The 15,622-nt window shown below is 35.9% G+C and overlaps 1 protein-coding gene across 2 annotated transcripts in view; it reads left to right on the forward strand.

Moving 5' to 3' along the window:
• The window catches only part of LOC142986317 (uncharacterized), a 119,877-nt gene that overhangs the window by 21,233 nt on the left and 83,022 nt on the right, over positions 1-15,622 (forward strand). For both annotated transcript variants that reach the window (XM_076134765.1, XM_076134766.1), the window contains exon 2: positions 6,458-6,601. In XM_076134765.1, coding sequence (XP_075990880.1) covers positions 6,458-6,601 — 144 coding nt within the window. The remainder of the gene's footprint in view (positions 1-6,457; positions 6,602-15,622) is intronic.

The following is a 15,622-nucleotide window of genomic DNA, read 5'->3' on the forward strand; positions in this document are numbered from 1 at the left end:
ATTCCAATTACAAACAACACAAACACGCTAGGTTTAAACTTTAAAACCCAAGCCGGCTACAAACGCACATCCTCACTAAAAACGGCATCTATTCAAACGTTTCTCCAAAAATAACTGAAATAGGCTTTATTTAAAAACTCGTTTGGCAGTTGCTCACAAAAAGACTCTCGGTGCTTGAAAAATACATGACCGTAAAAACGGATAAAGTTGTATGAACTGTTGTCGAAATAAAAGAAACGCCACTATTCGTTATTGGTCCTACAATATTTAGAGCAGCAAAAAGCGAATATTTCACAAAGTTCTGACTAACATGTAAACACCGCTAGCAAATATGGGTTGCGGGCAATAACTTCGAACTGGAATTGAAAACTGTTTGAAGGTATCGTAGATTTTACTCGGTTATACAAACATTATCTGCATTAAAACAAACGCTAGTTACTTTAGCTCCCGTGGGATAGCTGATATGCTAATTGTCAAATAATTTATACATCAGATACTATTGTTGCAATATTTTGTATAAGTTAATGATATATTTAACAACCGTTTCGATTATCGTTAATATAACAGATTCAAAACTAAATATCCGCCTTTCTATGTGAGTGGAATGAATACCTGAGACACATAAAATATACTAACTCGTTCTTTTTCATAAAACAAACGGAAGCGTTCAAAAGCTGATCTGATATAAACAATTGCTGAAACTATACAGGCGCTAGGCGCGTAGGCTACAACGCGTAAAACTGAGACCGTGTGCGGAAGACCGCGCGTGCAAAGATCACGTGTTCATCTCTCTGAACAGTCGTTGCAATCCTGACCGCTAATGAGACCCGTATTTATAAGTGTATTATTGTTATCTGACTCACCCTCTCGTGGGTCCCGTCGGGGCGGGTCAGTCGGTGCCCGCTGGGCAGGCAGCACGTAGCCTCCTCCCCTGCTCTGATAGTTGGTGATGCCGAGTCCATAGCTGCGTGCGCGAGCTCTCGACAGCATCTCCGATCTAGCAGCAACCCTGAAACAATAAAACAATCATTAGTATTACGTCTTATGAATCCTTTCTAGATTTCTGTTTATTGATAACACTTTCATCGTTTTTAAGAAATAAATTTTCTTCTTAGCTTACGAAGGAAAATCTATGCTAAAGCGCCAGATAGAAAGTGTTTCCATTAACTTAAAACTAAAGTGTAAAAGAAAATGGGAGCTAAAAAGCTTAACTAATTACTTAAATCCATAATCCGTTGATAAACTAAAAGTAAGAACTTAATAATGCACGGTAGCGCGCTCATTATGCATTTATAAGGAGTGTTGTTTGTTTACTAACTGTCTTTAGTTCCACATATTTTACATCCAAAAGAGAACGTACAAGCCTTTACAATATGCAGAATACCACAAACTAATATCGTCGCGTTCGTTCCCTTGATGTGGGTAGTTTGTCACTTACGAAGTAGACGCTCGGTAGAAATATTTCATATATGTTTGTACTTAACACCTACTCCAGAATATTGCTTTCAGGATTGATTGAACTTCAAATAAAATGAAAATTTATTATCTAGGCATTTTACAAGCTTGATCCAGGCAAATATGCGTTAAATTACATTTTTGTGTTATGTTGCGGTGGCAAGGTGTCTGTAAAATAGAGACAATTTTCTTTAGAACGCGCATTTCTGAGACGTTCACTAAACTTCTTCAGCATTCTCCTTAATACCTGGAAATACAAGTGAATTTGAATCGCGGCGGCATGTCTCTTGGTGTGAGAATTTAAGCTTTAAACCGTTCACCGCTGAGGTTTATAACGTTGGCAATTTTACACGATATGTGTTTTAGTTGATCTTCCGCAGAAGCTGAATTTAATATTTATGGTTGGTAAACTTTTGTTTTTTGTGGAGAACAAAAATTGAGAGAGAGGAGAGAAAAGAATAAGTACAAATATACGTACATGAATAGTTAATGTTTGGCCTTGTTTCCGTTGGCTAAGCAGAGACTATGGCAAGCATACTTCGATCTCTATACGAGTACATATTATACACGCTGATACAAACTTCTATTGGGGCGGTAGAGTGCAATTCATATTTTACATCACGAAAGGCTTCCGCATAATTTAAGAAGACTAATATAATCAAACAGATAGAAAATTATGTAAACAGTAACCTTGTCTCTGTAAACTTGTACCACGTTAGATCGTAAGAGGTATGCGTGGCGAGAGTTTGGAAATGTGATCGATTTTCATCACCCCCCCCCCCCCACTCCACGCGTTTGGCGCCAGCCCGCCCTTCAGAAACTGAAAGTAACCAATACCTCGAGCTTACACGAATATACGTAACAGAATATTGTTAACCCACAATAGATTTATAAACTTCTGCACGATGTAGTCTAGACACGAAATTAATGGTCTTTTGAGAACTACATCAATATTATAAGAACTAAAATGAAAAAAAACGCAATAGTCTTGCAATCGCAAGTGCAGGTTGAAGAACCTGAACCCTTCGAGAAATATTTAAAGAACTTTCCTAGATGTAGCTAATGAGTAAGACTGAATACGCAATGAATAATGTATTATTACATCATAGTATTTGAACTTGGGCTGCCGTATCTTAGACTGTTACTTAGACTTTCTATCTGGTTTCGAAAACTGGTATCAAAAATTGAGAGGAGAGAAAGAGTGAGAGAGACAGAAAGAGAGAGAGATCAAAAATTGTTTCATGTGTTAAAATAACTAGCAAAAAAAGCGAGAAAATCTCAAAAGGCCGTGATCTTTCATACTAGATATGATTAAAAGCGTTAACAGACATGTTTCATCAAGTTTATCGAATCAAAAGTTTGTAGCTGACTTGATGATGTACGGCTATCGGTATGTATCACCAGTTCACTCGTCACGTACAGCCTGCTGGAGTCAGAGAGTGGCAAGTCCGTCGCAAGCCGCAAACTTGATAGTTTATTGCCGCTAGGAGTCAAACAAGGTTCTACAAATCAATGTTTTAGAATAAAAATACTATACAGTAGCTCGATTCTCAACTGTTATCGACTACCGACAACCGGCTAGCTATCGAATTTTGACATTTAGAATGTACTGCCAAAAAAGTTTCTACGACGCCCGTCAGAGGCGCTGATCTGATTTTCATACAAAATTTCTCGATGACAGGTCGGTTGTCGGTAGTCGATGGTAAGAGAATTAAGCTACAGAATGCCCATAGTGGCAGTTAAGATGTACGTACATTATCATTATTAAATTAATTAACTAAAATATTATCGCTGCTTTTATAATTTACATGTAGCTTCTGAGAACTAATTAAACACTGACAAACGTCCAGTTCAAACGACTAGTGGAAAATAATGTTTACACGAGTCGAAAAATAAACTAACGGTAGGAATAAACAAAAAACGTTCCAGTTACTCACAAAGTGGGACAGAGTAATAAGGTGATTAATATTTACTATTCCTAGTTCCATTTATGTTTGGAGTATAATTAATTGGCCATATTCTCATTTTTAAAAGGTCAATATCTGATTTCATACATTGTGAATGTGAAGCATATTACGTAAGGTACTGTGTTTAGAAATCATTGTATTATCATAAGTGCTTCGTAGAACAAGTCATAAAGTAGAAACAACGTCGACAAAACACGCAAGACAGTAATGGATAGGTAACCACTTCCACACTGCACAAAACAACACGAATAACTGACAAAGTGGGGTTGTCAGCAAATCATAACAGTTGTTACAAACTTGTACGGCTGCACTTGATCTCACAAACCGTTTTAACTGTACGGAACGACAAAGGACTGGGAATCACAGTTACACTGCAATAAATTGAAAATCTATTATTCTGTTCAAATAGAATTTATAATGTCGTTGTGTTTCCGCGACTTTAGAACTCGATTATACGATAAACTACCGAAGCTGAGTGTTCATTTCGAAGACGGATAACGCATGAAAGTTTTTTACGCATAGAAGGGAATTTTAAGAACATAGACTGATGGGGGGCTTAAGTGTATTTTAGGTGATAACAATTTGGTAGTCACTATACTGTACCTACATTAATTCGCGGAAAAATTTAAATATTACCTACCATATTATGTTACGTCAAAGCAGCATTGTACTTTATAGTTAGGTATAGGCTAACAAATTGGCGTACATTATTTTATCAACCGAGATACATATACATATATTATATACGCACGATGACCCCAAGTACTAGCATAACTGTTTACAAAAACATAACGTTGTTTATCAGAGAAATACATTTATTTTGAGTATCGCACGTAAGAAAAAATGTCCTGTCACAAATGGTTATACAAGAACCTGAAATGTCTTTTTCCAAATCGACATTTCCTTATTGAAGATGACGTCACAGTCGCCTTCAAAAGTACGAATTGTTGAGCAATGCTAAGAGGCGAGAGTTGCCGTGAAGCGACCACTGAACAAGGAATACAGATGTTATGACGAGTGTTGTTGTTGAACATAGTTTGATAGGGCTGGCCATTTCGTATCTGAGAATACTAAAAACTTTTAACGATTTACCAATAAGTAGAACGGTTTACAGGGTTGTTTAGAAATACTAACATCGGCCTTCCATATTTAGGCCTATAATATCCGATATCGCCAAATTCGTTGATACATCTTTAGGTATACCTTTAGAAGGATCACAATTTAAAACTGACAAAATCTGAAACGTTAAAACCGTGTTCTAAATGTTGATACACGGGTCAACGCTTGGAAATGTACAAAACGTTTCTAAGTAATTTAGTTAGAATATAAGTGCATGTCCTTTTTTTATATCTTTCCTAGTACACCACTTTTATCATTTTAAAATATGTTACTGAAGAGCGGGGCCTCCTAGCACAGGTATATCTTTTACTTAAAAGGAGGTCTCTATTGTAAGATTCAATGTAAAGTTGTACTAGTTACTGCAATAAAACATTTTTATTTTTTTTTTTTTTTTTTTTTAATTATATTGGGCTACAAAATAGTTTTCAGAATAAATCTTCTTATTACTATCACAACGGCCCAAGAGTATGTTAATCCCTACTTAGATACAATCAAATCCTTACATCCCTAGCTTAGCTATCCTTACTGGTCCCAGACGAAAAAAGAAATTCACGTTATTTTTCGAAAGCACCTCGATAGTCCCACTCACATAGGTCGAATCGGGCGGGAAACCCGATAACACACATAGTTGCACTAACACTCGCTCCTGCACAATATCTGAAAGAAATTCCTAGAGGGCAGGGTAAATTTAAAAGCTTTTTAAAACGTTTTATCGATATATTTTATCAAAAGTGACAATATCGTTCTTTAAAAATAATTTAAATCTGATTATGTCGTACCTAAATGGAACCTAAAAGAAATTAGGAGATAAGAAGTTCCTTTCTCTAAGTAATTTACCTTTAGGTAACTTAGAAGAGTTAACTACGAATATACGCATAAAATAATAAAGTATACCTTGTTATAATATCGTGGAAAGTAACAGTCAGTCAACCCAAGACGCAGAAATGTGTACCCATAAATTTGCTCTCGTCTAAGATAAATATTTTATAATATTGCTAAATTAAACAAGCGCTGCACATTGGTTAAATATTTTCATGTTATTTTATTTAAAAACTTTAAATTGCCAACTTAGTGACACCAGAATAAACAAGTATTTACATTGCAGCACTTCTTGAGTTTTTAACTTGCTATCGAGAAACGTCAACTAGCATAAAAAGCAAACGGTTGAAATTAGCATTCAATTTATTTTCCGAGGTTCAAGGGATTTTTTAAAAATTCTCTCTCATTCCACAGCCAATACTCTGTTGCCTGAAGCATAACTCGTGAACTACGTGCAGTCGTATATTGTACTGTAAGCTCAATTATGAGAATATGTTGCTTTACCTTTATTCATTAGGATTAAACATGGGTGTTTATGAAACGAACTGAAAAAGCTAACAAAACAAGTTGATAACAACATGGTCTAAGCAAGCATTCATGTTGCTCCTGGCTCGTTTGATAGGTTCACCTTTGTCGTTTTAACAAACAGGTTGAGTGGTTCACAAGAGAAATATTTATACTTGAATTTATACAAGTAGGTACAGTTACCTATGTTATAAGAAACAAAAGAAATGATAAACAAAATCAAAAAATTCTATGCTATAACTGTATTTTATTCGCACATTTAAACTGCGCCACAACAAACCAATTAATTATTGGGCGATCACAATACGATTATTTTAATTTCATTATTCAAATCAGGGAACAGTTGCCAATTGGTAGTCAGTTGCCAATAGCATTATTTTGACTTGCGGTTTAATTAGCCTTGCACAGATAGGAAACGCGGAGCCAATATTGAAAAGAGACTTTCTGATGTTTAGTAAAAGTACTTTGTAAACAGAACATTGGTTGAAAGCTTTTGCGAATGTCTATTTGCACTCGCCTTTTATAAAGACCAGTTCGAAAGTAAGGGATGTAAGCGTAAGTTTGTATTGCAGAGATGGAATACAGCTACGAAGAGGAGGAGGCGAGTGACGTGGAGCCAGACCTGCGGCCCGTGGCGCGGCGCACCGCCAAGCACATCGCGGCCGGCGAGGAGCGACCGCGGATCAACTCCAGTCAGCAGACAACACCTACTGATGGTAAGTCCTCTCAACATAAAAGCCCATGCAATTGAATTGGAATTTATTCACGACAGCCTCTCCCGACGATAGCCAGTTCAATTATTTGCGCGTCAGTAAGTAGCCACTTATAGGTGCTTTTCCAGTCAGTGCAGGATTAATTTACACCACGCGTAATACTTCACATGGATTTATGTTTAACATGATATTGATATATTAACTTAAGCTGAAATTAATTACAATCGGATCATACGTCGCTTTTTGAATTAATTCGACTTGAATGTAAAGTCAATTCCTTTTCATTTAAGCGCAGTTTGATGTATTTTAGAATAAAAAAAGAGCATTGCAACACACTCTTAGTAAGTAAACTCAATCTAAAAATGCAGTAAAATTGATTACAAGTTCCAGCTTTAGGCAAACGTGAACGTTCTACGTACGGCCGTTTGCTTAAGTCCTAGTGAGATGTTCAACAAATTGTTTTGGTAAAAACATTAGACATAACCTTTATCGTAAAAATAGCATCCTTGTGTTTATAAAATAATTAACATATATGTATACCGGATTTGTGGCATTACTTCTAACTCAAAAAAGTTTTGTAAAAAGCCTTCTCGAAATAAGTAATATTTTTCCGTAAAATTCTACGTTCATTTCTGTTTACGGAGAAACAAATAGGAGCAAATAATGAGGTGTGCATGCTCTATTTTTTATACATTCGCAAAAAGTGACCTGTGAGAAATATTAAGACTCATGGGCTTACACGAATACAGTGTTGGCAGCAAAATAAAGCTTTTCACACCAAACAGTACAGAATTATAAATATGAAAGGCTAACAGCCTGCAGCCGATAAGACTAATGCACCCAATAAATGGCTTTTGTCGGATGGAGCGGTGCGCCGTTGTGAACAAATATTCCAGGTGTATTATTTGCGTAATGCGCGCCTAATTCGATTTTGAATTAGCAATGTCCTGCGTGGTGAGTGCGCCGCGATTTTATTAATTACAGCCTACGACGTGGACGACATCGAAGTATATTGAGAGCGCCCGTGGCACCAGCCGGGAGGCTTTCAGACGCCGGGAACGACATGACATAAATCTTTTTAGTTAGCATGCTTGTTTTGTGTCAGAGTGGTTATTTTGAATAGAACAAAAAACGAAATGGACAGTCATTGTTGTGCACGCTCTAGCAAAGTATTGACAGTTGACAGGATTACTGTAGACATTAAGATGTGTGTTATCATGTTATTATTAGTTGAACAGTATGATTGTAGATAAGAAGTAGGTGCCTTTTGGTAGTAACATAAAAATTTGACACTAAGATATATTTTGTATTCAGCATTCAGCGAACATTTCGCAGAACTGTTTCAGCTAATGCTTTTCACAATATTTAACTTCACCGTCACGAGAAGCAAGAAATAATTTTAAAGAAATGAAAGTAAAATGTTTTACCGTGTATCCTGGATTAAGTTTTAACATTAAAAATACGTACATGTTATTTTAATAAGATATTTATTGTAAGAGGATATAAAAGACGCACTCTTTCTGTCACCCAATTGTTATGATAAAGTATATTTAAATTATAGTTATCAACCAATCATGTTAGGTAATATTACTTTTACAACTAAGTGTACAATATTTTTATAATGGAATTGTATAAGCAATATATTGTTATTTTTCAACAAAACAAATGTTAAGACTGTTATTCAGCGAACAAAGAAGGAATGTCTTAAAAGAAGAACTATAAGAGAACAAAAAAAGAGAATTTATCGTGAAATAAATTATTGAAATTGCAACTTCATTCGTTTCAATATTACCATCTTTATAACAATGATTTTAAGTATCCACAATATTACTTTGATTTTATTTCTCTATTACGAGTCTGTATTGAAGACTACTACACAACATACACTTGAGATGCTTCATAGAATATGAATCTTGACAGAAAAGAGACTATGAAAAACACATATACATATTTTGCAAACATATTTTTTCAATAGAAGGTAGCGATTAGTTAACGACACATAATATACATATACAAATTGAAATACTAATAGTTATTTACTAAACTAAGCTACCGATTCATATCAGTATCCTGCCATCACCATTACTTCCAATAGGCAGTCTGCAACGACATCGCTTTGTCTAGACTACAGGTGTGGATATGTGTTAAGAGCCTATTAATTTCACTTTATGCTGGCCATGTTTTAGTCCATCTTTTCCCAATTGGTATAGAGATTTTTTTTTTAAATTAAATTATGGCTATTGTCAGCAATCAGATTTGGTCATGCTACTAATAATGTTCAAGTGTATCATTTGAAGACAGTGAGTTACTTAAGTCAGTTTTAAGACGCAAGAAAATGCGTATTTGCAGAGTTATATTCTACAAACACTTTTATATTGCAGAACAAAAATATGCAAAATAGCTGATTTTATGACAAGAATTTCGCAAACATATTAAATACAGAGTTTCAAATCTTAACTAGCATTAACTACCGCTACGTCGCACCCGAGATGGAAACGAACAACGTTTACCAGACTGTTTTCTAAACAAACCACCAGTCAGAAGTAGACTAATATAACTCTATTTAAATTTCTATTTGGTAACATGGCTTCATCCATAATTAATATTACAATAATCCTCCGCAAAATTATAACACATGAATGCAATATTAATGAAATTTCATTAAAGTGATTAAACCAAAATGGTTACTAATATATAACAGCATTAAAATAATAAAAAGCGGTTAACATCACTCACATGAGTGGTTTTATTTGTAGCCCATTGTTAAACGTGCAGCTCTAATTTATTCGCATTTCCGACAAATACGGTTGCATTGAGGCCCGGGACGATCCACTGAACCGGTAACACGATGTTCAAACTTTTTCCGGAGCCGAAACATGCACGAGGTAACACGCGTTTTATAAAATAACAAATTATCAACACGTGCACGTTACCTATTTTTATAACAAGGTTCGTTCATAATTTGCTGGATCGAGATTTTTAAACAGTTTATAGGTATAAAAAATAAGCGTTATTAAGTTAAAAAGATTCTCGTGGCTCTGGCCAACACCTTGAACTAAATCCATTCAAACATGAGATTCAATAATGATGTGTCAGCCGTGTAGAGCATAGTGAAGCGAAAACGTGAGGGTAGGAAATGACATTTCCAACACAACAGGAACGAATCGAGATAGCAATCTTGACATCTCGACCAGGTAGACCAAGGCCGTTGCAACCTGCTCGAAACTTCAAACAAACAGAGCTGAATAATGCGGCCCTCATTGAAAAATTGAGAGCAGAAACAAACTTGCAGAACAAATATAGTAGCGCTTGTTAAGTGCAACTTTTGAAGTACTTTTTATGATCCAGGTTTGCAGGTGTAACTGTGTTACACTGATTGAAAGTTTGCCCTTACTAACTAACTGGCAGCGAGGGCTCTTCGTCAATGAAATGTAATTAACATGACACACGCACAGCTAATTTGATCTGTCAATTAACCTGCCACTTGTGTTTTCGATTCCAGACGATTTTGCTACTTAACACTTATAAAAGCCATTAACGACATTATGTTTCGACAAATTGAGCATAAGGTTGAAATAACTACTTTTATTTAACGATCATAGGAAGTTATAATAAATAATAATATAAATAATAAAAACCACTGCTGGGCAAGGATCTCCTCCTGGTCAGCCACCACCCTAGCCAATACGAGTTGAGGACTTAGCAATTCTTCAAGAGTGCATCAAGACGTTTTTTTTTTCACCCTTAAAACAGAGGATAATTATTAAAAGGATTCAAATTCTGGGCTACTTGCGTGTGAAGGGTACGAGTAAACAAACCACTTGGCTATCACTGCTTTACATATAACACAATAACAAACACAACGCGAATAGCTATTAAAATATCTTAAGTGTGGGTACAAAATTGGGTAAATCTTATGCCGTTCCAATCTTTAACAACAGTTATAGCGATTTTATAACAAAATACTGTCAAATCATAAAACAAAGTATACTTACGTAATTTATATGGAATCTCAGAGAAATTAATGTTTTTGCATAAATATTTTTTACGAATAATTAGATGACATCATAATACTCGGCCTGAAACGGATGAAACTGGCACAGGACCGAAGGAAGTGGCGTAATGAGGGGGTGGGTTATACGCGCCGGGGGGGGGGAGGCGGCTTGATTAGATAGATGTCTGCACTCGACTTATGACACGATAACCGCTAGTGGAAAGTATTCTGCAACCGGCAGTAAGAGAAAATCTAAAAATATCTGGTAACCTTTCACGTAGAGCAAAAATATTCTAGTTTAAAATATTCGTGGTCGGTAGTCTACTGGGGCCGATCGACATGTTTCCATGTGTAGATATTGATTGGTTTATTTTTGAAGCAGAAAGTCTGAGACATTTCTCTTTCTGCTAAATCAGGCAGGCTATTTTGTTCCGAGTGGACATGACCGACATATCTCCAAGACATTGGCCTACATATTTTTGTATCAAACAAAGCAATTTCTTCTCGTTTCATCATATGGCTTAAATGGTATTCGTAAATATTAGTATTTTGGGAATCATTATGCATTTAAGACAATATTATTTTACGCTTATAGGATTATATCCCTAAAGCTTGTAAAGAACACACGGCAAGAAGTAAAAATGATTTAAGAAACTTTGTGTTGAGAAATTAATTAAAAATATAGCGGATAAAATACGACGCCCCTACTGATTGCCAACCTTGATCTCGTTTGATCGTGGTGGAATACGTGACATAAATATTAATTAAGTGAAAAAGTATCTGCGATGTCACTTGCAAGCTAAGATTAACGTAATTTTCTTTAAACTATTTTGATGTGGACTATGTGTTAGGTGCGCTCGCCCATGTGATTTATGTACGTATAAATAAATACACCGTTGATCGGTATTTTCATTAAAGTTTCAAAGCCGGGAAGCGCTGCGACGTTGCGAATGAAACGCCTTCAACTTTTCCAATTAGTTAATCATTAGTGGACAAACGTTTGTTCGTAAGTACGCTGCCGTCCGTCGGGATCAGTATTGAGCTGCAACTTGTCTACCTACCTTTAATATCGACTACCATCATTGTTCAACTTTAATAAAACTTCACCATGTATCCTGTATTTTCGCTCATTTTCACTCGCTACGAAACGCTTCATTCATTCGTCGAACGGTAATGTCGAAAAGTTTTTTATAACTTATTCTCTATGTGAATGAGGAACGAGAACTATTTCAGCAATACTCCTCCTGAACAAACATTTCAGATGTATTCCAATTAGTGAGATAACTCGAATCAGTAAATGTTCGCCTTATTTTAGAATAGTTCACTCTTCTCCTATAGGTAAAGGTATAACCTAAAATATCTATATCCGAGTTGGTAAAATAGAGGAGAATAAATGTTTTGAAAATCTATATTCAGGTCGAATATTGTGTAACAAAACCGTACAGGATTTATAATATTCGATACAACATTGTTGCCTTACGATAAACTAGCGGCCGCCCGCAACATCGTCGGCGTGGATTTTAGTTTTCCCGTTTTCGTAAAATTTTTTGTTGCTGATCCACTCCTATAGTCATACTGTGATGTTATATAGGAAATAAATGGACTACTGTGCGCAAATATAATTATTCAATTCGAACTAGTACTTCCAGAGATAAGAGCATTCAAACAAACAAACAAACTCTCCTGATTTATATTAATAGCATAGATTTCCAACAGACGCTGTAATCGGATTTAATATATTTCGTATTTCCATTTAAGCTTAATATTAGTAGTATGCTTCTGGGAACATGTAGTAACAACGATATTCTCGAGTCTGTATTTCCTGCGTTCACCTGAGAAACGCATCTTTTAGAAGGATTTATGTTTCAAGAACCGTAACCGAGGCACGAATGCAAAATACAACGAGTATTTTGCATGGAACAGATGAGAGCGGTGGAGAGAACTCGCTGCAACTCGAGTGTACTGCAGTTTCATCTTACAATTTCTCGAATATATTTCGCTTGATAAAATGTATAAATACTGTGAAATGTAAAAATGGTTAGGTAAAAATATTAGTCATTAGCTCTCTAATACCGTTTGCTCTGTCTTGCCTCTATTGTCGCTTACCCGTAGGAACTGGTCAAATGCGCTAGAGTTAGAATCGATTTATTAAGTTGCTTTCGAACGGGTGTTAATAGCTTTCTATATTCCTGTCGTATATGCTTTGGTTATTCATTGTTAATTCGTGCTACATTTTGTTAACAGATGAATGAACAGTTTCTTAAAATATTTTTACCAACCGTTTATACAAAATCGCATTAAGTAACGTTTTTGTACATAACAAAAACTAATCGCAAAACTATTCAACCTAAGAAACCATAAGTCATCAAGTTTCATAAAAACATACAAATCCTTTGTTTGAAGCGAGGGCTGTTATTCAGGCCAGTATTAATAAATCACCGCCCACGGTTCAGCTAATATCTAATTTGCAAAGCCCGAGCATTAATTTACATAGAATTCATGATTTCCATTAAATGGTAAGCGTGGGTATTAGTTGAGTTTGCAGTTTGTCACGTCCCTGTACCCGCTATGAATTGGGTGAGCCGTGAGGTGAAAGTTTTGTTTGTCTTTGGGCAGTTCTCGGCCGTGCCGTCTCTCGACTAAGTGCAGGACACGGCGCTTGAACGATCACCAGAAGATAAAAGACATTATATTACGTGCCTGTGAAGTTAATCGAATGCATTTCTCTTCTGAATGAACACTCGAAAGTCTCAATATTATACTGTCTACCCTAGTCTAGTTAGCTCGCGTTGTACCGAATTTTCCTATGGGAACTAGACGGTTTGAGGTTCCTCGCTGTACAATCTAGTCCATTTATGCCAGTTACATTTAAACCAGAATACGTTTTGTAATGGAACAGATGTATGGAATATACATTTATAATATTATTAGTATCAATGTGATTCTGATAGTCTGTTATGTATGTAAAATAAAGTAGTTATGGCAACGTCCTTACAACACAGGTCATTTGGTGACGTCATCGCGGTCGTAATATTTATTTATCGCGGTGGTATAATAGGATTTTAAGTACCCATACACCAAATGTTTTGCGAACGTAACTGGGGCAATACCTAAATAGCTTGCTGATTCAAACATTACTTAGACGCTCTGTTAATAGTTTCATCCAGTCACCGTTACCGTTTGAATAAATAAATTCAACCCATTACTGTTTTACTACCGGGCAGGGGTTTCCTCCCGTGAACGAGAGGGGTTAGGACTAGATTCCACCGCTCTAGCCAAGTACGGGTTGGGGACTTTGCGCACCTTTAATAAAACTCTGTCAAGTCACAGTTTGATTGTTCAAAGGAATATTCTAGAATGTTCTCGACACATATGAAATATTGTATCATAATACAACACAATCCTACATTCTCTATTGTGTGGTAATTTTACCAATATCACGGTCGAAGCTACAATTTTATTGTAGAGAACAGACTCGCTTTCTGATTCGCTGGCGAATAGTTCTATACAAAAAGATGGTCGAGAGAGAAGCACAAAGCGCATTGTGAATTGCTGGAGTTTGCAATCATTGATAACGGCTCGTTATTCTCTATCGCAACTTTGGCATCGTGATCGGTACTCTCGGTAGATCGACGCGCCTGTCGTCTACCCATCGTGAAATATTAGGCCAATGAAGTGAACTGTCGCGACGATCACGGTATTGTGCACGTCTGCAAACTCTTGCGTTCATATTAAATGGTACATTTAATGACTTTTTAGGCATATTTTGAAATACGACTCGATGTTTTAGGCTTAATCTTTTTCCTATCAATAATAACAAGGAAAATCGCTATTATCAAAAGAGGCCATTACACATCAAAAGTTAATTACTTGCGACTCAATACATCTTGCCATGAAAACAACAAATTTCTTTAAGTAATATTCTATAATAATATGTCAATAGTTCAACGTAATACTATAACATTGAAGAGCTGATGTAATCGCCCTACATTATTATTACATTTGTATAGATAAGTGCTTAAGTAATTACTGTACCCCGTAGAGGTAAATAGCGTTCAACATTTCAGGCTTAGAAAACTAGGCGATTGAAATAACGAGCGATTGAAGAAATTATAAGCTTAGAAAATCTTAACTTCAACAACATAGTAAAGAGCCGTGCAGCCGTTGCAAGGTTCACGACTGACGGATGTTTATAAAAATTCAGATTTGTGGACATCGATGGCCTTTTGTTATGCAGCTGGCAGTGATCTGTTTGACACATCAATTTCATTTTGGAATCACATAGAATTCTTAATTATAACCTCGTTACATCGTGTATGCCAAGGCTCTCTAGTAATTTGTCGGTAAATTTTTTTTAATGTGCAACTCAGACGACAGACTATCCTTGACGCACTTTTTAGTCTGTGAAAATAGAACTTACTTCAACTTACGCAATTATATGTATTAACGCGCCGGACTTTTTGCGCGTTGTGTGCGTTACTGCATATAATGGCATGAGTTCTATTTTCACAGACTAAAAAGTGCGTCACGGATAGTCTGTCGTCTGCGCTGCACCCAAGACGCCTTTAAAATCTCAACACAATCTTCGGGAAAGCTGTAATTTCTTATTGTTTCTCTTCCATATGTACAGTGTACATTGTCTGTACACAAAGTACATGTACACGCATACATTATGAAATGTTAAAGAGCTTAATGGTTCCCGTGGCCTTGATTTCCAAGGCCTTCATAACATAAACCTAATTTTAATGACATATTTAGGGAATTTGCTTGTGCGCTAGATACATAAATTAGTGACAGAATTAGGGGTGTTTATGGATATACGTCTATAAATTCATGATTTCCATGAAAGAAAGTGTACATGTAACCATTATAATTAATTCGAGAACTTTAAAAAAAAACTTAGGCATAGTAAGGTTCACCGTTAAAATAGTTTTGTGAGAGTGGATGACTGAATGTATACAACTATTTGTTACTCTTTCACGAAAAACAATTTAACGGGTTCTAAAAGTCACTGGTGTGTTGCCTCCGGT

This window comes from Anticarsia gemmatalis, chromosome Z (assembly GCF_050436995.1).
Source record: "Anticarsia gemmatalis isolate Benzon Research Colony breed Stoneville strain chromosome Z, ilAntGemm2 primary, whole genome shotgun sequence".
NCBI lineage: Eukaryota > Metazoa > Arthropoda > Insecta > Lepidoptera > Erebidae > Anticarsia > Anticarsia gemmatalis.